Below are 22,232 nucleotides of genomic sequence, written 5' to 3'. Positions count from 1 at the left end.
CTCGAACCGCGGTCTAATCAAGAAGCATGTGCTACTCACTGCTGCTCCTGCCCACCTGGCTACGGAGGCGCCCCAACATCTTGGGAAAGGAAGGCTGAGGCGTCTTACTTCTGCAGGCAGGAGAGTTCGGGGGGGGGGGATGCTCACCAGAAGGAGCAGGAGGTAAAAGATGTCACCTTGGCGAGTCCTCTGCAGACAGATTCCACTGACTGAGAACACACACAGCTTAAGATGGAAAGGAGCAAAATTATTAAAAGCTAGTTATGAAATGACTACAGCATTTCACTTCAATTTCAAGAAACGCGCTCCTGACTTAAGTTTTAGCAGTGGTTTTAGATGAAATAGTTTAATGAAGATGTATAAAATATTGCTTTGCGGCTATTATATCCGGTTGGTTATTAAATAATTTTAATCATTACCTTTTACTACGCCTTGTAACAAATATTCTATTTATCTACATTTCTTGACGTTTCTTTATGAATTCGGATGTGCTAATTCCGAATATAATTTTAATTCTGATTACAAAAAACGACGTTTATTGTATTAGAACTTCGGTTTTTGTTATCCCGTTTTTGCCTTATCGCGGTTTACGCATGTGCAGTGGAAGTGATTACGTAACATCTCGATTTTTCCTTCAGTTCCGACACGTTGCGTGGCTATTTACTAATGTTGCTTCGTACCGTTCATATGGGTGTCGTTACTCCGCGAAGGCATCAGAGAAGTCTGTCTCGATACTCAGAGAAGGTACTGTATCAGTACTCCTTCCAATTTGCCTTGTTTTACAGTAGAGCATTACCAATTCTCTAATTCTTGTTTTTAATATATATATTTTTTATTTATATGAATTTCTAGAAACATTATGACTGTCCATTTTTATTGATGACTTTCTCGCAGAAATAGTGGACAGTCAAATTAAAGTATTTCATATTTTTTTAGTTTAATGTTTTCTTTCTGCCCACTTCCCTTTTTGTGTACCAATTTCTGCTCCGCATCAATAAACAACGCTGAACAGCTGCATTCATGTTTCTATATATATATTATTTATTTTTATTTTTTACCCTGACATGATACTGCTATTGTTGGCTTCCAAACGGAACTTCGACTTCCAAATTTATGCAAACTTGCTGACAACCACCAGTTTAGGATCTTCTCATTTGAAAACCCCATCCGAGGGTAGGATATACTTTTGGCACTCAACTGAAGTGCGGGATAGTGATCTCGCTAGCATTTCCTTCAGTGTGGGATAAACCCTTCTTGCAAACCCCAGCTGGGGTAGGATAGGCTGGCACTATTTCATAGTGCGGGATGCCTCTTGTAAACCCCTTTGTGGGATAGGGTTTACCTCTGACACTACACTGCAGTGTGGAAATCAACCGCAATTTGGGCCTCCAGTGCCGCTCACACGGGAACTCCTGCTTCCTATGACTTTTCTGTCCCCCCTTATCCCCTTGTTAGCCTTAAAACTCTAGTGGGCCTTCTCTGCGGCTTACTACTTTCAACGCCTTACATTCAGACATGCCTTTCTTTTCTTTATCCTTGTGCTCTCTTCTTAATACATGTATATTTTTAATTGGTCTCCATCCAGGAAGCTCAAGAAACTCTGGCAGAGGCTAGCCAGAGAATGATGGACTACCTGGCTCACTTCCCCGTGGTGGTGGAGGGTAACTTTGGAGGTCCCCCTAGAGGCCATGCGGCCAAGTAGCCAGAATTACAGTAAAACACAACAACACGTAAACTACAGGGGGGGGGGATATTCATGTGTTGAGGTGAATCCCAGTGTTTGCCCCATTAGCCGCCGTTGTACATCTTGTGTAGAAGCTTACGCCAAAACCATTTTTATGTAGTGTGTTGGACGTGTAAGTGTAGTGACAGTGTTTTGTTATGATTTTGGTCGGTACCTGGCTCTTAGCAGATGGGTAGTAGCAACACCTGGTCACCATGTCCCACCCCCGCCACGTGGAGGAGGCCAGGATCTATTATCACCTGCTGGACTAACCCAGGGCAAAAGACCAGAGAGCCCAAATAAAGATGAAATGGAAAGCCTATATAAGAAGACGTTTGGGAGCTGGAGAGGTAGGAAAGAATAGAAGAGAGGAGGATAAAACAGAGGAACCCCCCTCCAATAGTTAGAAGGTAGAAGAAATAAAACAAGACTAAAGGAAATTATTATTTATTTATTTTATTTATTTTTTTATCCCGATCACGCTGTAAACAGGTTCCACGTCTTCAGAAGAACACCAAGAATTTATACTATAGACAGGAACACGTTCAATGTCCAGCAGGGCATATTTGGTTACAATGAGTATCCAATCATCATCAACTTCTGATAAAATTATCTCAAATTAGCAAGTCTACGCTCGTCTCTTCTTTTAAAAGCTCGTGAGGCAACCGTGTTCAGTGCTACAAATGCTGCTTGAGATCGGATAAACGCATGTTTATTTCCCATTGTGAAGGTATCTGAAACAAGCTGCAGTTCACGTCGGTAGCCTTGATAATATTATCAAGACTACCGACTACCGGTAATATTAATAATCGAAAATAATGTGGTCAATACCCTCTTCCTGTCCACAGAGACAAAGCGGGATAGGAGACAATCCTAATTTGAATAATTTGCTGTTAATATTCCCATGGCCGGTGAGTAAAAATGTACTATGCAATCCAGGTGCAAACCACAAAAGGTTCTCTCTTCCTAAACTCCTTCACCGATCGTAAAAACTCTCTGGTCAAGGCGCCAAGTTCCGAAGCTGACCAGTCTCTTTGCCATTTATCTACATAAATGGAACGAAGCCTTCTTTTCTCAGATGTTAAAGAAGCATCTAAATCAAGTTACACATCATCCAAAGTAACAGGTATTGATTTCTTCGGGTGATACATTATATACCTGTATTGTATTTCATAGTCTAGAGGGGCGCCTCCGTAGCCAGGTGGGAAGGAGCAGCAGTGCGCAGCACACGCTTCTTGATTAGACCGGGGTTCGAGCCCGTCACCACCAAATACGGAGGATGCGGAAAGGTCAAGGAATGATCACCGCATATCCCGGAGCAATATGGCCTTAGTTGCTAATGCTCCTAAAAACCAACAAAACAAACAAACAACAAACATAGTCTAGAGGTAATTTTCCCAATTACACCTGCAAAGCCATAGTAGAAGTGGTTCTACATGCCCGTGACATCATCAGGAGGGCAGTAAACTACACAGGCCACGCCTTACACACACTTCTGGCTTCTACATAGTTCTGTTATCTTCATAAGAATACTGATGGCGCAGTTGTGGGAAACCGCCGGTGGGGCCTTGCCCTCAACACTACGCCACTTTATTGCAAAGATTAATGGGCTGCCAAGCTTACTTCCTAGCGGTGTGTGCGCGGGCAACATGAGGTCCCATCAGAGACCCTGCGTCCAAATGCCAGAACACAACAGAACCCAACACAATACACATACAAATTATTAAATTAGGGCCACCCATTATTTTTAATATATACCCATATGTATTTTGTCTGTAAATTGCGTGTGTTCTCTGGTCGATTTGCCTGTTTGCTGGATGAAAAAACCCCAGTTTCTGGGGGGAAACCTTGCTATCTACGCCTGAGACCGACTAACTAACTCAGCCACGGAGTGAAAAAAGCCCATTAAAGTTCCTCGCGTCGTCGAGGGGATTCAAACCCGGGCCTTTTCCACCCGGTGTGGGGAGGACGGTGACGATACCACTGTGCTACACCCGCGCAGACAAACAATACACATACAATACTTTTTCAGGCTTTTACAATGGTATCACAGAGTACTTATGGCGGTGATGTGGGAAATTTGGGATTAGGCACCACCGGTGGGAAACCGGTGGTGCCTAATCCCAAACGCTATGCATACTATTCCACTTTATTAATTTATTAATATTATAACATTACAGTCATCTTTAGCTTTTGCACTGAAATATAAACCTGCATTTTAGTCTCAGTGCCTCAATTATCATTTTATTTGATACCATTGTACTGTCCTCCCACTGAAGACCTAATAACTCGTTGGTTTCTCTGGAAACTGCCTTCAAGTTATTCCGATATCATTAATACAGCAAGCGTTAATGCGAAATCCTCCTATATTCAACACAAGACTCTGATCGCGGAGTTGTGGGAAATACTGGTGCCGCTTGACTCAACACTTATGTATTATTGCCACTTTATTAGCAACCTAACTACTGCCACCACACCACACCACACTTAACATAACTTTTGCACTACAGCATAACTATTTTTAGACTTATATGCAGAAATATAATAATAGAATAATATATTGACTTCAGATCACTTAATAGTAATTCTACACTGCCACTTTACTAACACTATGAGCTAATAAAATTTCAAATTATTCATTGTATCTTGACTTATCTGTTTCATTTTAGATGTAGGGTAGGGTACGATATGAGTATATGGTAGTAATCTGCAATTTCTGGGAGGAAGTGTTCATGACTACTCTAAAATGATGGGGGCATTTTTTTTCTTTCAGCAATCCTGAGGATGAAGAATTATTCATTTCCATTACAGATCAAACAAATGTCTCGTATCCCAAATCTCTATAGAACTCTAGGAAGCTGACACATCTTCGTCTTCTATCCACACCCGCGTGCATACTTATTGAATAAACACTTAGTTTGTCTCTTACTACTTTCAACCACTTACATTCTGACTCACCTTTATTTAAAAAAAAAGGAAAATCTACCTTTTTTTTTTTATTGGTCTAAAAAAAAAAAAAAAAAAGGTAGGGTACTCTAAAAATGTCCCCATCATTCTTAGAGTAGCCATGAACACTCTTGCTCCCAGCAATTGCAGATTACTACCATATAATCATCATATCTTTTAGGATATTCTCATTTGAAAACCCCTCCTGGGGTAGCATATACTTGCTGGCACTGAACTTAAGTGCGGGATGGTAATCCCGCTAGCATTTCCTTGGGTGCGGGATAAACCCCAGCTGGGTTTGCAAGTAGGGCACATCTGCGCCATTGTTTCTTTTGTGCGGTAAGACAGAACTCTAAAAACCAGAAGTGTGAGTTGTGTGTTGTTTTGTGTAAGTGTAGTGTAGTGTAGTGTAGTGTAGTGTAATGTTATTCATCTGGCTTTCTGCCGCGGGGTCCTAGTGGAATCTCACGTTGCTCACCACTACCTTTGCAAGGTAAGCCAGGCAGTCCCATGATCTCTGGTTGGTCTCTGCCAGGGTCGCCTGAGCTTCCTGACAGAGACTACTAACAAAAAAAAAAAAAAAGTACAGTTAGTGGGGTTAAGTGTCAGGAGAGGAGAAAACAGACAGAAGTGTAGGGGAGAAGAGGAATGTATCCCACCAGAGCAATGGAGATAATTCCATCAGGCAAAAGAGGATGATGGGAGTGGGATTAAAAGTGGCTACACAAGAATGTGCAGCGAAGATCGCCAGTTGGCGCCATAGTCTTCATCTCTTCTTTGTGTAATCCGGTGATCTTATCCATGGTGTAGCCAGGTTCCATGGCAGAGTCAGGTCCAGTCAGGTGAGGGTTTGTAAAAATGTGTTGGTTTCTAAGAGCAGATTACTTTGATGGTTAGTTATAGGTTGGAGTGGAATTTCTACGTCACAAAAAAAGTTCTTGAGTATAATTGGTAAAAGCTTTATAATAGTTTTCCAATTCAAGAAGGAATCGTTCCTGGTTTCTTGGGAGATAGAACTCATGACAGGATTCAATATGGAATCCAGAAACATTGTCGTAATTCCGATATTTGCATTCTGCTGAACCAAATTAAATCCACACCCTATAATTAAACTTTTGATCAAACATTTTTAACTGATATATAAATAGTTGTTTCGAAATCAATGAAAATTTCAGTTGGTTGATAATACAAATTTAGCTGTTCAGTGGAACTGGTCGGTTTGTCTCACGGCGTTCTGTAAGTAATGGCTGAGCAAAATTGGCAGGTCAGTTACGGGGAAATTAAATTTTAATGCGAGCGCAAGTGGCATATGCGCCAAAATTTTCCTCAATTCTAGACTAGAATTCATGTGAGCAGATGAGGATCCTGACGAAGATGTCTATCCAGTTCATCCCACAGATGCCCAATGGGATTGACATCCGATGACTGGGGTGGCCAGGACAGATGCCTTAAGCCTCGTGTGGATTTCTCCATATGGGTACTCTTCCATCCGTGCTGGGAAGCGTAAATCGGGACTCATACTACCACAGTACTGCAGTCTTTCCCGTGTTTATTCCTAAAATAGAGGGTAAACATGCAATATTATCAGGTGAACTCTGGACAATACGATGCCCTCCAGCAGAAACAGGGAAAAGAGTGCCACGAAAACGTGCTCCACCCTATTACACCTCCAGCAGCCTGCATTGTCGCGAGATACTGAGACCAGCCAAGAAGATGAGTTCAGTACCTCACGTGGTTTTCTCCATATGTGGCCTCTTCCATCAAAAGCATAAATGGTTTGGTTTTTTTTTTTTTTTTTTTTAGGAGCACTTGCATCTAAGGCCATATTGCTCCGGGAATATGCGGTGGTCATTCCCTGACCTTTCCGCATCCTCCGTATTTGGTGGTGATGGGCTCGAACCAAGCATAAATGGGGACTGATCGAGCAGGATGCTTTCCTGCAGTCCTCCAAGAGGAACCATCCTGCAGGCACCGGGACTAGCTTACAGTCCCCAAGGCACTGGCACTATACGTACATCCTTTGCGTTCTTGGCACCAAGGCAGCCGTATTTCCCGGCTACATTGGTACCAAGAAAACAAAAGGATGTAGTACGTCATCAGTACTTGTACGAAGCAAAGAATTCACTATGCCATCACTGCAGAGGCCCGCTCTGCAGAGGTTCTGCACCAACACAGATGAACACGGTGGAGATGGGCAAATACCTAGGAGCCACCAGCGATACCACACACACACACAATCACTATGCCACCTGAGATTTCAGTTTGCCACTGAAATCTCAGGAAATTAGGTGGCAGGGCCTGTCAGAGTAAATAACTATGATACTGATGTACCTGGTCTGCCTCCACGGGGCGGAGTGGGGCAACGTTGGGTCCCATTAGGGGCCCAGCGGCTAAATGGCCAGAGGAACAACGATACACGGCACTACACATATACAAAATCCATACACTTTTAAACCTCTGGCATTGACAGTGTTCTGTTTCACACCCACAATGTATAGCACGCGGAGATGGGGGAAACCCCTGGTGCCGTTTGACAATAAACACACTCTACGCCATCAGTAGTCTGCACAGTGGTATCGTCGCCGTCCTCCCCACACCGGGTGGAAAAGGCCCAGGTTCGAATCCCGTTGATGACGCGAGGAACTTTAATGGGCTTTTTTCCACTCCGTGGTTGAGGTGGTTGGTCTCAGGCGTAGAGAGCAAGGTTCTCCCCCCCCCCTCCAGAAACTGGAGTTTTTTTCGTCAGGAAAACAGGCAAATTGACCACAGAATACACGCAATTTACAGACATAATATATAAACGTTTACACATAAGAAATTACAAGTGGCCCTAATATAACAATTTGATTTACGCCATCACTACTCGCGAGAAGGAAAGAATCCATTACAGAATTTCCTACTTCCGCAGTAGCGCATTCTTTATCAGGTTCTTCCCATGGTGCGAGTACTGATGGCTTGTAATATACTGGCAATCAATGTAGGAGTTAACTGTTTTGTTGATTACACGTAATAACCCAGTCCAGACATGGCGCACCTCGCTTCAGCACCTTACATTTACGGCTGCAGTTACGTCTCTTCTGGAAAAACATTAGCAGTTGCGGATCTTTTTCTGAGCGTTTTTCCATTCGTTAAAGACTTCATTCTTCCTCTATGCAGTATCTCTTGCTAAAAGAGCACCGACAATCATATCTCCTTGGAAAGCGCAAGAGATCCCATCCGTTACCCATAGCCAGTTAAGTGATTTGGCCACTACTCTGATCAATCTCCATAGTTCTTATAAAGTGACCAAATCATTTAACCGGCTAAGGGGAACGGGTAGGATCTCACTGACTTTCTAAGCAGACTATACGATTTTATAATTAAGGATATTGGCAAAAGTAGACTGGTCACTTAAACGGCAATTATTTAAGTGTCTGTTGCTGTTCATCTATATACAGTTTATCATCTTAAAACTACTTTTTAATTATAAAATTAAACACCTATAATAAACACAGATAAAATACGGCCTGTTCGTCATCGTACACCGTTTTTGCAAGTTGATGAATTTGAGTTAAATACTTTCTATTAGGGCTATGGACTCATTGACGTGGAGTAACCAGATCACCTCAATGACAGAGCAGATGATCAGTTTAACTGGGATCGGCTGTTTTGTCCTCGAGTGATCCCGCATGGGCTGTTCATAGATCAATGTCTAGTTACATATGGATAAAATTATTTTTTAAATATATATTTTATTAAAGAACTATTTTAAACGCATTATGATCGACTCGCCTGTTATACTTGAGATCCAAGTGGATCACAGAATTTTCGGGGAAATTAGTTTAAAAAAGTTGCACTTTAACGTTCAGTGATACTTACATACGAATGTTCAGATTTCTCTTCTTTTCTAAGAAGCAATCTGAACGCTCGTTGATAAAGGCGCGATCCAGTTGAGTTTTTTACTGTTAATGTAGGAAAATGCACAATATTTTAACGATGAATAAAGATTTCGCCAGCCTGGAACAGTTTTTTTTTTTTTTTTTTTTTTCTGTTAAGTATTTCGTTGTATGTTTGTTTTAAATATTTCGAGTTTTTTATCCTGATAAATAAAATCAGGTTTTTATACATTTCCGCGAATGAACGTTAACAACATTGTGTTCAACAACATACGCATTTAGAAGACGATACTAATTTAAAAGTCGAATATGGCACTATGCACAAACTGTAAAGGAATTGATACGACTGACAAGTCTCTTTTCTAGTTTGAAGGGTACAACTTCACCCCAATATGTTAGTATATGTTAGTATTGCATTCTTAACCAATGCCTCCATGACTTTCTCTGCCACTGAAGTGAGACTGTTCGGTCTATCCTTGGCAGACTTCGTTCTTTGAACTACAGTACCTTTAAGGTTTGGCGATACACTGGAGCTTCCCTAATCCAAGGGAATCACTCCAGATAAGCGTTAGGCTGTTTCAATTCTTCGCCTGTTCCTTCTACTCCATGGCCTTCTGGCCCAATTTTTTCTAGAAACAGTCCTCTGTAATTTCCGTACCACTAACTTACAAAGATCTGTAAAGAACGATGTGACATTCAACTGGTCAGTTACATCAGCTGTCAGTGGCTTTCTCACAACTGTTGCATAAAGACCACCCTTATTTTTATTTTATTTTTTTTTTTATGTAAACCCCAAACACGAGAGGTATTAGAACCTAAAGTACTTAGTACCGTGCTTGGGTTGGAGGTTGAGAATACGAAAGATATTTGTTGACATTGGACTTGAACTTCTGTAGACTGTAATTTTCAGGAAATACGTATGAAGGAAGGTTGTTCCAGAAAACGGCAGTTGAATGAATAAACGAGGAAGATAAAAAGTTGGCTCTGTGAGTTTGAAGTTGGACAGTAAATGGATGTTGGCTGGTGGCGGCACGTGTTCGGACTGTTTTGAAAGAGAAAGCGGGAATTATAGAAGCCAATTCAGAAGAACAGTGCCCGTGGGAGTATCTGTAGAAGAGGCATGCAGCAGAAACAGTACGTCTATGAGACAGCGAGTGCAGAGACTCTGTTAGAGATGAATCATTAATTAACCTAACGGCCCTCTTCTGAATGGAATCAAGAACCCTGAGAGAGGTTTTGGGGGCACCACCCCAGATGTGGGAACAATATTCCATGGCAGGGCGGATTTGCGATTTATACAGAGTGAGCAGCTGTTTGGAAGAAAAGTAACGCGGAGAGCGAAAGAGAAAACCAAGTTTTTTAGATGCAGAAGAAGCAATATTTGTAATGTGCTTGTGCCAAGAGAGATTAGAAGTCAGGGTAATCCCCAAAAGAGATATATCATTTTGCCTAGAAATCAGAGTTGTCACTAAATATAAGCATATGAGCAGAAGAATCCTTTTTGCGAGATATAAGACAAGACTGAGTTTTAGAAGGGTTGAAATCAACTAAGTTGTCTTTGCCCCACTGGAGAATTACCTGAAGATCGGCATTTAAGGAATTGGTAGCAGATTTTCGAGAAGTTGAAGCTAATTGAGCAGGGCAAGGTTTCTCAAAATGGGAAGTGGAATGCAATGTGCTATCATCGGCAAGACTATGGATAGGATTTCCAGTCAATGGAAGAAGGTCATTAATATACAAGAGGAAAAGAATGGGGGAAAGAACTGAATCTTGTGGGACACCGGCATTAGTAGAGAAGTTAGAAGACAGAGAGCCATCTACCATCACCCTCAGTGAGCGATCACAGAGAAAACTGGATAACCAATTACTAAAAACAGTTGGCAAACCATAAGATGGAAGCTTGTTCAGAAGACCTCTATGCCAAACACGATCGAAAGCCCTTGAGATGTCAAGAGCAACTACTTCACCGAACCTTTCCATTGAATTAGTCCATAAATGGGTAACATAAGCCAGAATATCACCAGTGGATCGACACTGACGGAATCCATACTGGCATCGTTGATAATACCTGAATTTGAAGAAAAATGGAATGCTAGCAGGTCAGCTTTATCCTTGGCTGAAGTGACAACAAAAACCATCTGGTTTGGACAGAGGTGGGAGCAGAGATGGGCAAAAGTTGCGGTCAATAGCTTTGGCAAGAGACCAGAATGCTCGGCTACCATTAGGGCAAGAAGCAAGTTTTCTACTCTTAGCCTGTTCAAACTCTACTTTGGACTGATTAATAACTGCTTTTCAATTGTAGCGAGCTTTGGTGTAGGCAGAAAATGAAACTGAAGAATTAGAAACAAGCCAGTTACGATATGCAACATTCTTCTCTTGACCAGCCTTAGTACATTTATTGGACAACCAAGATTTAGATAAAGGACTGGATTTTAAAGTGGAGTGTGGGATAAAGGATTCCATTCCTGCAAGAATAATTTCACTGACACGATCTGAACAAACGTTGACATCAGAACTTTTGAAACAGTAATCCGACCAAGGAAAAGAAGAAAAGAAATCTCGCAGGTCATCCCATTTTGCATTCTTGTAATGCCAAACAACACGAGGTTGGGAATAGCCATGAGATAAAGGTTCCATTGGAGAAGAGACAATCACCAAGTTGTGATCTGAAGTGCCTAAAGGACCTCTTCACTTCGACCGTGTACTTAGAAGGGTTGTTTATGAGAAAAAGATCAAGCGTATTGGCTGTATGATTAGGATTGTCCGGTATTCTTGTAGGTAAATGAACAATCTGTGTAAGGTCATTAGTAATTGCAAAACCTCAGCATCTCGACCAGCTGGGTCGGTGTGGCTAGAAAACGGAAGCCAGCTGGGGGGGGGGGACTTTTTTTTTTTTTTTTTTTTAAATTTATATATTTACTTAGTGCATGTGGAACAACGTATCAATGGTCTCCGCTGTCGTCAACTGCTTGATTACTATGTACACCCCACTATGCTACTTTTTTCCCCGAATGGCGATAGTGTCTTCCAAGATGACAATGCGCCAAGCATTAGGGCACTTACTGTGCAGGAATGGTTTGAGGAATACAGTTCTGACTTTCAGTATATCGATTGACCTCCGAACTCCAGCGATATCAATCCCATAGAGCATTTGTGGGACACTATGGAAAGGCATACCAGACGTCTGGATACACTAATCACCTCCATACCTGCATTGCTGACCGCATTACACACATCTTGGTTGGTCATACCTCCCGAACGCTTCCGACATCTTGTTGGATCAATGCCACGTCGGATAACTGCACTGAAGGCAAAAGGAGGACCTACGAAGTATTAGGTAGGTAGTCATAATTCAGTGATCACTCCGTGTGTGTGTGTGTGTGTGTACACACACACACAAAGTGGAAATCTTCCTTATTTACAGTACAGCAAAATATTAGGCACACCTAACTAATAGCTGGCGCACAATAGCCTTAGATGCTGATGCGCCATAAAACTCCTAATAACCAACCAACCAACCTAACTAATAGCGAGTAGATTCTCATTAGCTCTCAGAACAGTTTGGATTCGTCGTGGCACGGACTCAAAGAGGTATCGAAAGTGTGCCTCAGGGACGCTGGTCCATGCTGACTCAACTGCTTCTCACAGTCGCAAATCAGATGTCATCAACTCTTGTTGGTTTGAAATCAGATGACTGGAAAGACTACCGCAGTAGGCTGCATTCACTCTCATGTTTTTGAACCCATTTCATATAATTCTGCTCCTGTAACATGGCACATGATCCTGCTGGAAGAACCCATTCGCAGATGGATACACTGCAGCCATGAAGGGATACGTCTGGTCGAAAATTTCCAGATACGTTGGCATCCAAATGTTAATCCACTAGTATCAAAAGCACCAAAAAAAAAACACTCCATAGCGTGACACCGCCACCACCAGATTGCTGCCACCTGGCAGAATGGGTCCATGGACTCATGCTGTTTTCGTCATATACTGGTCGTTCCATCAGAGTGAAATAGCAGTAACCGGGATTCATCAGATTAGGCAAATTTTCGAGTGTGGGCGTTCCAGTTTGAGTGTTTCGTGCCTCCTTATTTTTGCTGACAGGAGTTAACTCTGGTTCGGTCGTCGGCTGCGATATCCCATCCATGACAGGGTATGACAAGTTAGGCATTAGTTAAATCAAATGCCTCGTTGGTTATCTGACTGATTGCAGCCTTTCTGTTCCCTTGCGTTAGTCTTGCCCGCCTCCATTGGCATCTCAAATCAACGAGCTGTTTTCGACCACAGTATCGCCGTTGGCTGAATGTTATTTGGTTATTGAACTACTCTGGATACAACCGAGGCACAGTCGTGCATGAAAACCCAGCAGGATTGCAGCGTCCAAGATATCCACACCAACGCGTCTGCCACCGATTACTATGCCACGTTCAGAGACACATAACTTTCGTCTTGCCCATTCGCGCGGTGGATCTACACAACAGCATTTCTGCGTATCTGCCTGCCCCTTTATATCGCATGGTACGAAGGAGTGTTGTTACTGAGGGAGCGCTACATTTCATAAGAAGGGCAGGTATACCGAATAAAGTGACCATTCAGTGTGTATATATACATTTTTAAAAATCTTTTTAGGACTTGTGATTTGAACTCCATAATCCACCTACTGGTTTACCTCTACCGTTGTCCTTGCGGTAGCATAATGGTTATAAATGCAGTGCAGATGGTCTGCAGGAGTAGCTCATAGTGTCTTGTCAATGATATACAGGAATTTTTCTAGCAGGGATAAGGGGGTGATTATCCCCTTGTATAAGGCAATGGTCAGTCCACACCTTGAGTACTGTTTACAGGTCTGGAGGCCTCATTTTAAGAAGGATGTAGAGCTGTTGGAACGAGTACAGAGAAGGACAACAAGATTAGTGAATGGAACAAAGGGTTGCTCTTACGAAGAAAGGCTTAAGTTTAGCAAATTACATGTCTGGAGACTAGGCACCTGCGGGGTGATCTGATTGAGGTGTATAAAGTCTTGAATGGTTTAAGCATGTTCAATGCTGATGGGATTCTTCCTCTTGCTCAGAATAATCACCTGAGAGGGCATAAATTCAAATTGAGGAAAGACAGATGTGGGATAGATGTGCAGAAGTTTGCCTTTGGCCCGCGGGTAGTTATTATTATTATCCGTTTATTAACCACAAGAAACTGTGGATCACCCCGGGACGGCAGTGTGCCAGGAGGGTGAGAGATTTACATACTGAGGAGCGAGAAACCACAAGTACAGTGTACATGCGTGCTCGACCCGAGATATTTGCATAATTGAACTTGCATACGCTTCAAATAAAACAAAGTTTATAGCAATAGACATCTGAATTTAAAAAATATATAAAAAAATAAACAAATAAACAGAAAAAAATAAAAATTGCAGCAGGCAAAAAGTCCAGGTGTAGGCGGTCGTCACAGGTTCAATAGTTGGTAACAGTTCTTGAGGCATTCCTTCCTGTAGAGCTTGTCCTCACAGAACTTATCAGAGTTGATGCCTAGTTTATTATAGATTTGGAGGCAGTTGGCCGGAAACATGCCCCTAAGGAATCAGTGTTTGTAAGTGTAAACCGGAGAGGGTGGCAGGAGTCGCGGCGTTCACCTCGTCTTCTTTGTGCCAGAGATTAATGTGGATACAGATGGAGCATCTATTAGGCCTGTAATAAGCCGAGCTAGCATGAGTACGTTTCTTGTGGTAATGAGAAGTCTCCAAGGAGTGGTCCCTATATTAGCTTGGAGGATGGATCTAGAGATAGTAAAAGGGTGACCCACCACCCTGTTCATCCATCTGAGCAACCAATATTCCAGACTGAGTACTTTTTTTTTTTTTTTTTAGGTGGAAAGCAGGAGAAGATGACCAAATTTCAGATCCGTAGAGAGGGATAGGCGTAATGCACCTCAGGATGTACCGACAAACTGGCTGATGCACACCAACGAGCTCCTGACGCACTGCCCAAAGTGCCGCGTACGTCTTCTGTCTCATCCTGGCAAAGTGAGACTGGAAGGTGAGTCCAGTTGGCGGTGGTTGGTAGTTGGTTGGTGGAACAGACTTCCATCCTTTGTTGTGGTGGTTGGTGGAACAGACTTCCATCCTTTGTTGTGGAAGTTGATAGCCTAAATAAATTTAAGACTGATCTGGACAGGTATTTGGAACGAATGGAGTGGTGAAATGGGAGCGGTTTTTTTTTTTTTTTTTTTTTTTCATTTTCCCCTTGGCTGATGCTACATAAGCTTGCTTTCTTGCATCATATTCCTCTACTAATGCTAATTACCGCCCTCCCAGCACAGAGAAAAAAAAAAAGGTCCACGTTCAACTCCCCTTCAATGATACGAGGAACTTCTATGAAATTTTTTCACTCTGTGGCTTCAACCAGGACAGCGGATTTTTTTTTTTTTTTTTCCGGAAACTCGGGTTTTGCCTGTTCGTCCAGAAAAACAGGCAAACCAACCCAGAGAAAACATGCAATTTATGGACATAATACACACGGATGGATGAGAGTGTTCTCGAGTAACCCTAAATACAGGTTTTTTTTCTTTTCACCTCTACCGTGCTAGAATATGGCTGAAACAACATATGTATAGGAAGATCCCAGAATCAATTGTAATACTTTAAATTTCCATCTACCTTAGTTGCTATAGGGGCGAAGAGATGTCTGAGCATGAACCATATGTAGGGAACCGTAGAAATGAAGGATTTTGCTTAGAGTTGTAAGTGGAGTTTGTGTATTGCACATTATAAATTTTTTACAGCATAAATTAAAATTTAGTTTTCTTGAACTTTATATATGTTTCGCTGTACTGCAGATGAATATCTATTAAGTTACTAGTGCATTAAAATACGTTGAATTTATTGTCTCTTTTAAAACTTACCAATTTAAATTGACTATTTGGTGATTTTAACATGAAGAACATTTTTTTTAATAATGGCATGGCAGGAAAATTGTAACGTGCTACAGTTGACTCCAGCAAGGTTCATATTGTATAGGCCAGCCGACGAGTCTAAATTTTCATTTTATTTTGAGAGAAAACATCGAAGTATTTAGAAACATGTTCTTTTTCAACCAACGAAAGAAAAAAAGAAGACAAACTCGCGATTCTTTTTTTAAATTAAAAACTTAACCAAGTTATTTATTCACTCTCTATCAGCGTTAGAGAGCGACTTAACTTTGTAAAGATCTAGAATCGAGATCATAAGCTAACAGTTTCCAATCAATGGTTACAGACGGGAACACGGACGGAAAATCGTTTTAATGTATGTAGTATAAACGGATGAGAGCCTAAAGGAGAACCTTGTGTATCATAATCGATTAAAAGGAAATAGAGCTTCGCCTTCAACGACAACAACTAAAAGACGATTACTAAGCAGCTATTTCAAGCAGATTAAATAAAGAAAACCTATTGGTAGCTATCACTAAAACGATAAAGATAGATACCGAGGTACTTGAAAATCAGCATTTCGAAGCTTTTGGTGACAGCGTTGAACAGTGGCAATGGGATGGAAACTAATGGGATCAGTTCTATCTCATTTTGTAAACTGGAATTATTACAATCACTATGACCAAAATTATTGGCCAGAACAGTTAACCAAAATGGTTAGAACAGAAAAGACTACATTTCTTAGAAAAGGAAGAGACAATAAGAGCATCTCGATAAGAGGAGTAGAATGACGTAATGAGATATGAGTAACATTATGATGACATGATCCTGCTCTAACAGTTGCATAGTGCTATGAAGGATAAAAAAACATTATTGTAACAAAACCTGAGATATATTAGTTTTCCCATTGGACAATTGTAAGTGGTTAGTGTTTGAATAAACGTCAACTCCATGCAGACTTAGAAAATATAATGCACACGGTTTGTTCCAAAAGAGAGATAACATGTTTCTGCTTGAAAAGATTTCAACAGATGCATCTGACACATTGTAGATATTTATATACATTTTGCTTTTGTTATTGGTTACGGATGGTGCTGGTGACGTCGTACAAGTTAGCAAACGTGGCAAAGCCCACACAGACATGGTCACTAGGGTGTAAAGTGTGATTCGTTTCCTCAATTGTTAAGAGTTGTTGATACCGGAAGTAAAAATATACCTGTCTGAAACACAGGTATGTGTTTAATGTAAAGTGTCCTGATACAGCATATGACGAAGGAGCCAGGACAGCAGAGAGAAGTGGCCGTTTCACAAGTCAGTAGAGGAGTTGAAGGGGGGGGGGGGGCAGGTCAGTATCTCCGGGTACGGGCATCATGCAGGTGGGTCCAGACCACTGCCGTAAATTATGGAAGAAAATTGTAGACGAAAGGTGAGCCTGGTTATGCTAATTACTACGAGAGAGAGAGAGAGAGAGAGAGAGAGAGAGAGAGAGAGAGAGAGAGAGAGATTCAAAAACACGAAAGCATCCTGGAATTTTGGTCCAAGAAATTTCAGACTCTTCCAATAGCCAAACAAAATTGTTAACTATCATCTGGGATTGTCAGGATTTCCTGCTTGTTGATTTTATGTCCAAGAGATCCAACATCGATGTTAGTAGTCGCTACTGAAATACGCTTAAAGAAAGCTAAGGAAATCCTTAAGAAACAAGCGACATAAGCTGATAAACAAGAGTGGTGTTGAGCCATGATTATGCAACATCCCAAGCACTCGCTTGCACAAGAGCACAGTTACGATGTTACAATTGGGAAGTACTGAAACATCCACTGCACAGCGAAGACCTGGCCCCTCGGACTTTCATCTGTTTCTTGCTCTGAAGAAGCATCTGTTAGGGCAATGCTTTATAGCAGATGAAGTAAAATTTTCGGTGATATCATAGTTGATATATGAAGTCCCTTCGTTTTATACAAAAGGGACAGATGCCCTTATCTCAAATATTGGCAGAAGTGTCTAACAGATGCATCACTAATCATTTTTGTGCAATTTTTATTTTCAGTAAAAATATTTCTCAAAATAAAAAAGCGTTACCTTTCTTTTGGAACAATCCTCGTGTTTATATGTTTAATTCTCTTATCAAGGTTAAGTTATTATATAAAAATACAAAAACTATATAGATCCACATCACAACCACATACTAACTGGCGACCTTAAAATTATAGAAGAGAATACCCTACAAGAAGTAATGAGCAAAGGAACAAAATTCAGACCCAACTCCAAAATTTACTTAAAAAATATACACAAGTTAATTAATATGGATCTATTGCAATTCGCATACAAATACAACACCCCAGTTGAAGCATTTCAAAGATGGATTAATATTACCACTAAACTAAACTTATCTTAACTAGATTCAGAGACATCATGACACACCAACATGACCACAAGATATACAATTTAAATAGTATTAAGCAAAAAAAATCAAAAACCTACAAAACAAGTTCTTTATCACCAATATAGACAAAGCCAATAATAACTCAGCATCATTTGTAAGAGATTCTATACAGACACCCTAAAACAGAAATTGGACCACAGTGACATCTATAAGTTAATCAGCCTCACCCCAAACATAATCACTAAAAAACTAATAGCAATACACAAGAAAATTAAATTAAAAATGGACAACACCCTATATGTATACATTTACTGGATTCCCAAATTCCACAAAGACCCTACAGGAAAAAGGTTCATCACCGCATGCAGAAACAGCTACAACAATACGATTAGAAAAATAATGGAATCCAAATTATAACTAACAATATTTACATACGCAAAATTTATCTCCAATAACACACAGTACATTGAATATATTAGAAATAACCACATCAACAATGTATACACATATGACTTCAAAAACTTATTCACTAGTATATCACACGACAATTTGATAAAAGTACTATCCGAATATTACGTAGAATATCAAGATAAACTAGGATGTAAAAAAACAGTACTGGAAAGACCTTATCAACCTTATTGTGAAAAACAATTACATACAGATGGGCAATAGCATCTATATGCAAATAAGAAGCGTGGCTATGGGTTCAAGTAGTTCATGCTCCATAGCCAACCTCTACTTGCACTTTTATGAAAATAAATATAAAGAGGACATCACATACTACAGGTACATAGATGATGTATTAGTCATCAACCATACAGATTTCGACAACATAGCTAAGAAAATCTATCCAGAAGATTTGACTATAGAAAGAACCAACACAGAAAGCAACCTATAAGCCACCTACCTAGATAGTCAAATCACAATAACAAACGATTTTGTATACACCAAACACTACGACAAAAGAGACCTGTTCGGCTTCCCAGCAATTAAACTAACAAACTGGGAAACTAAATTAGCCAAAAATATACACGGAAACGTTATCAGAATTGGTTTCTGACCAAACAAACAGAATTATATACATATGTAATAGCCCAGAAAGCATTATAACAGCTTTAATAAAACTGAAAAATACCCTTATCAAAAAACAAAATACCTGACAATTACATCAGACAAATGCAGCCGAACAAGCTAAACACATACATCAACCAACTCACATTAGTCCTGATGTTTTCTATGATACTATTTTTTCCACTGAACATAACTCTAATTAGAGCTATAATTTGGCCCTCTTTTGAACCCCAGGTTAATTGCGCATAGGTGTGGCTCGACACCTATCCGCACGGTACCCTGGATGTCCAAATTCATAATTCCCCACAAGCAGAGTTATTAACACCACGATGTAAAAACACAGGTCTACATCACCATATATGTATAATGCATTTCCACTAAATCGAGATTTAATTACAAATACGGAAACACAGAGTTAATATTCACAATGAAAGAGGCTGTATATATTTGTAAATAGTCATCCCCAAGGGCACATACAGGGCTGTCATGCCTTAGAAAAGCGTTGCCAGCCCACACCCTACGGATAACACATATAATTTTAATTTAATAACTAACACCCCATCTTTTCCCATTTTATTTATTTTAATAAACACCATGCCAATTATTACCATTTATTTCTAACATATTTAACGTGGTTAGATATCATATTGTATCTCCTTCCCACAACACAAGCTCTAAATTACAATCAACACCAGCCCACGGTCAGGAATGCAAAGAATGTGACGTTGCCTACGGCAAGGTTAACTATCACGCCGCGGTCAAAACCTGATATGACTGCGCAATAAACAGTACCACACACACACACACAAAATCTAAACTTTGGCGGGAATTTGAATATTTTCAGATTGACCACCACAGGACATGGAGGTAACATACTATGATATTTCAATCTGTTACATACCCGTAGGGCTTTGAATCTCCTATCACAGTTTACTGTAATATACGTAAACCACCCTGTTTATTTAAAATTAAGTACTTATATAATAATAAGTACATTTACTCTTATAATTCCAAATTATCCACCAAGTAATTAACCCAGCAAAACTGGTATAGAGATTACAGAAACGGGTATGTATAAAGCATTCCTCTTTTATGGCTATGTGTCTGCTCAAAGCCCCTGAGGAGTAGCAGAGATATAGTTAGGAGGAAAAATGTTAATGTTCAACTTTTGCCAATTTCTCCAGCTTTCTTTAAATTTTCATTAATTTTGTTGTTTTTATATGTATCATATTTTATATATAAGACTATTGTATATATATTATTTTATTTTTTATTTTTATTTATTTAGAAAGCTCTTACAAAGGACCATGGAGTTCCACTTCACCTGTTTATCCACAAGGTAAGGTAATCACAAATTTCTTTTACGATCAAAGAACTCTAACAATGAGTTTCAGACTGCTAATTCCATGTATTCCAAATTTCATTGCAGCTTATTCTCATACAAGTCTGACCCCTTTAAACAAAGCACCATTAGATACGCATACGCCATCCCATTCTCGGAATATACAAGGTGAGTTGTATTGCTAGTATATACCAAGATATCATTAACTTCGTTTTTGATTAAAAAAAAAAAAAAAAAATATATATATATATATATATATATATATATATATATATATATATATACATACTATCATTGAATTATATTAAATATTAACATAAATTAAATTATAATAAAATAAATAAATAAATAAATAATTAGGCGTTCATTAGAGGCAGCGACATTCAATTCCTCCATATGAAGCTGAAATACATCCAATATTTTAAATTAAATAAAATAAATCATTAGCCAGTAGTACGGCAAAAACTGTAGAGCGAAAATTAACATAAAAATAACCCAAATAAACAAACGAACGAAAAAAAAAAGAATAGACATAATAGTAGCCCGATAATCCTTGTATAATTTCGAGTTTTAAATCCGATTAATAAAAACTATACAAATTTTAGGATAATGCCAATTATATAATAATTTAGCGGTACCCCCCCCCCCGAGAGGTACCAGTTCCGAAAGACGTGAAATATCACCAAAAGAGGGTTAAAGGAACTACCAAACGATAACAAAATCAAAATAAATATAGACTGACCATTATGCCCCATAGCGACAGAGGACCACGAGGCCAATAATGGACATGGAATCGCTGCATTTCAATCGCAGGACTTGGAGGGAGGAAGGGTGAATTGGTACTTCGATCTTTTCACCATGGCGACGATTTGTATAGCGATTGAAATGCAGCGATTCCATGACCATTATTGGCCTCGTGGTCCTCTGTCGATATGGGCCATAATGGTCAGTCTATATTTATTTTAATTTATTTTGATTTATTTAATGGTTTATTTTATTTTATTTAAAATATTGGATATATATATATATATATATATATATATATATAATTTTATTGTTCCTACGAAATCCTTTATTAACAGCAGACAATCTAGAACAGACACTCACAAAAGCTGTGCCGCAAAACTTTAACACATTCAGCTCTACTATCGAATGGGAGATTGTGCGTTTTTAACCACGAAAACACTCAAGCCAAAAAAGTCATGCGAAATTTCCAGATGCAGATCTCCGCGTCTACATATCTACCTGTCAATCCCAGTACTTAATGCTGGATTTAGGTAGTCTGGGTCCCTGCAATAACTTGTCTCACTGCACCCCAGTAACTCCAACCTTGCCAGAATTGAACGATTGCATCATATCCATTAGTAACAAATCTTTCATTAACGTTTCTTAATATTCGTATCCACCTTGTAATATTAAATTTAAAATTTTAGTGACTACTGCTTAAAATAAATTAAATTAAAAAAAATCACAAAATAAGAGCTGTGTTCACAGAGACTTGTATTAAGCAAATAAGTGAATTATAATCAGCATTGAATACACAAGGGAAGGAAGAGGACCGGAGGGGGGGGGAGGAAGAGGTGTGCCGTGAAAGGGAAATGATTGGAAACCACGGGCCTAGATGGTAACTATTAATATCCTGAGAATGATAAACAAATCAAGTATAAAATGGAAAGTAATGCAAAAATAATCAAACAATGATGAAGTAGTACAGTTGTATATAATAAATCGTCAGCTTCTCAATACATAATAGCCAAAAAATATATTATAATAATAATAAATAAATGAAGAAATTAAGGAGAAGGGTATTAACAAGAAAACATTTTATGAAGTAATTAAAGTACAACTGACGAGTTAAAAATTAAAACTTTTTAAATATTTTCCTGTTATTTCACAACTATAGGGTATTATTTGAATATAATCAGTCTATCATATAATGAAAGACTGATAGTCGTATACACTTTAAAACATTATATTGCA

General features: G+C 39.6%; 1 protein-coding gene across 1 annotated transcript in view; it reads left to right on the top strand.

Moving 5' to 3' along the window:
• LOC150082887 (uncharacterized) overlaps positions 1 to 22,232 on the top strand; it is a 96,238-nt gene that overhangs the window by 44,278 nt on the left and 29,728 nt on the right. Inside the window, exons 2-3 of the mRNA XM_090378311.1 lie at positions 20,199 to 20,249; positions 20,340 to 20,420. Of these exons, the coding sequence (XP_090234437.1) occupies positions 20,199 to 20,249; positions 20,340 to 20,420 (132 nt within the window). The remainder of the gene's footprint in view (positions 1 to 20,198; positions 20,250 to 20,339; positions 20,421 to 22,232) is intronic.

This window comes from Mastigoproctus giganteus, chromosome 7 (genome assembly GCF_048544385.1).
Source record: "Mastigoproctus giganteus isolate SK-2022 chromosome 7, ASM4854438v1, whole genome shotgun sequence".
Classification (NCBI taxonomy): Eukaryota; Metazoa; Arthropoda; class Arachnida; order Uropygi; family Thelyphonidae; genus Mastigoproctus; species Mastigoproctus giganteus.
The sequence above is the reverse complement of the archived record's forward strand: the minus strand, read 5'-3'. Positions and strand labels throughout refer to the sequence as shown.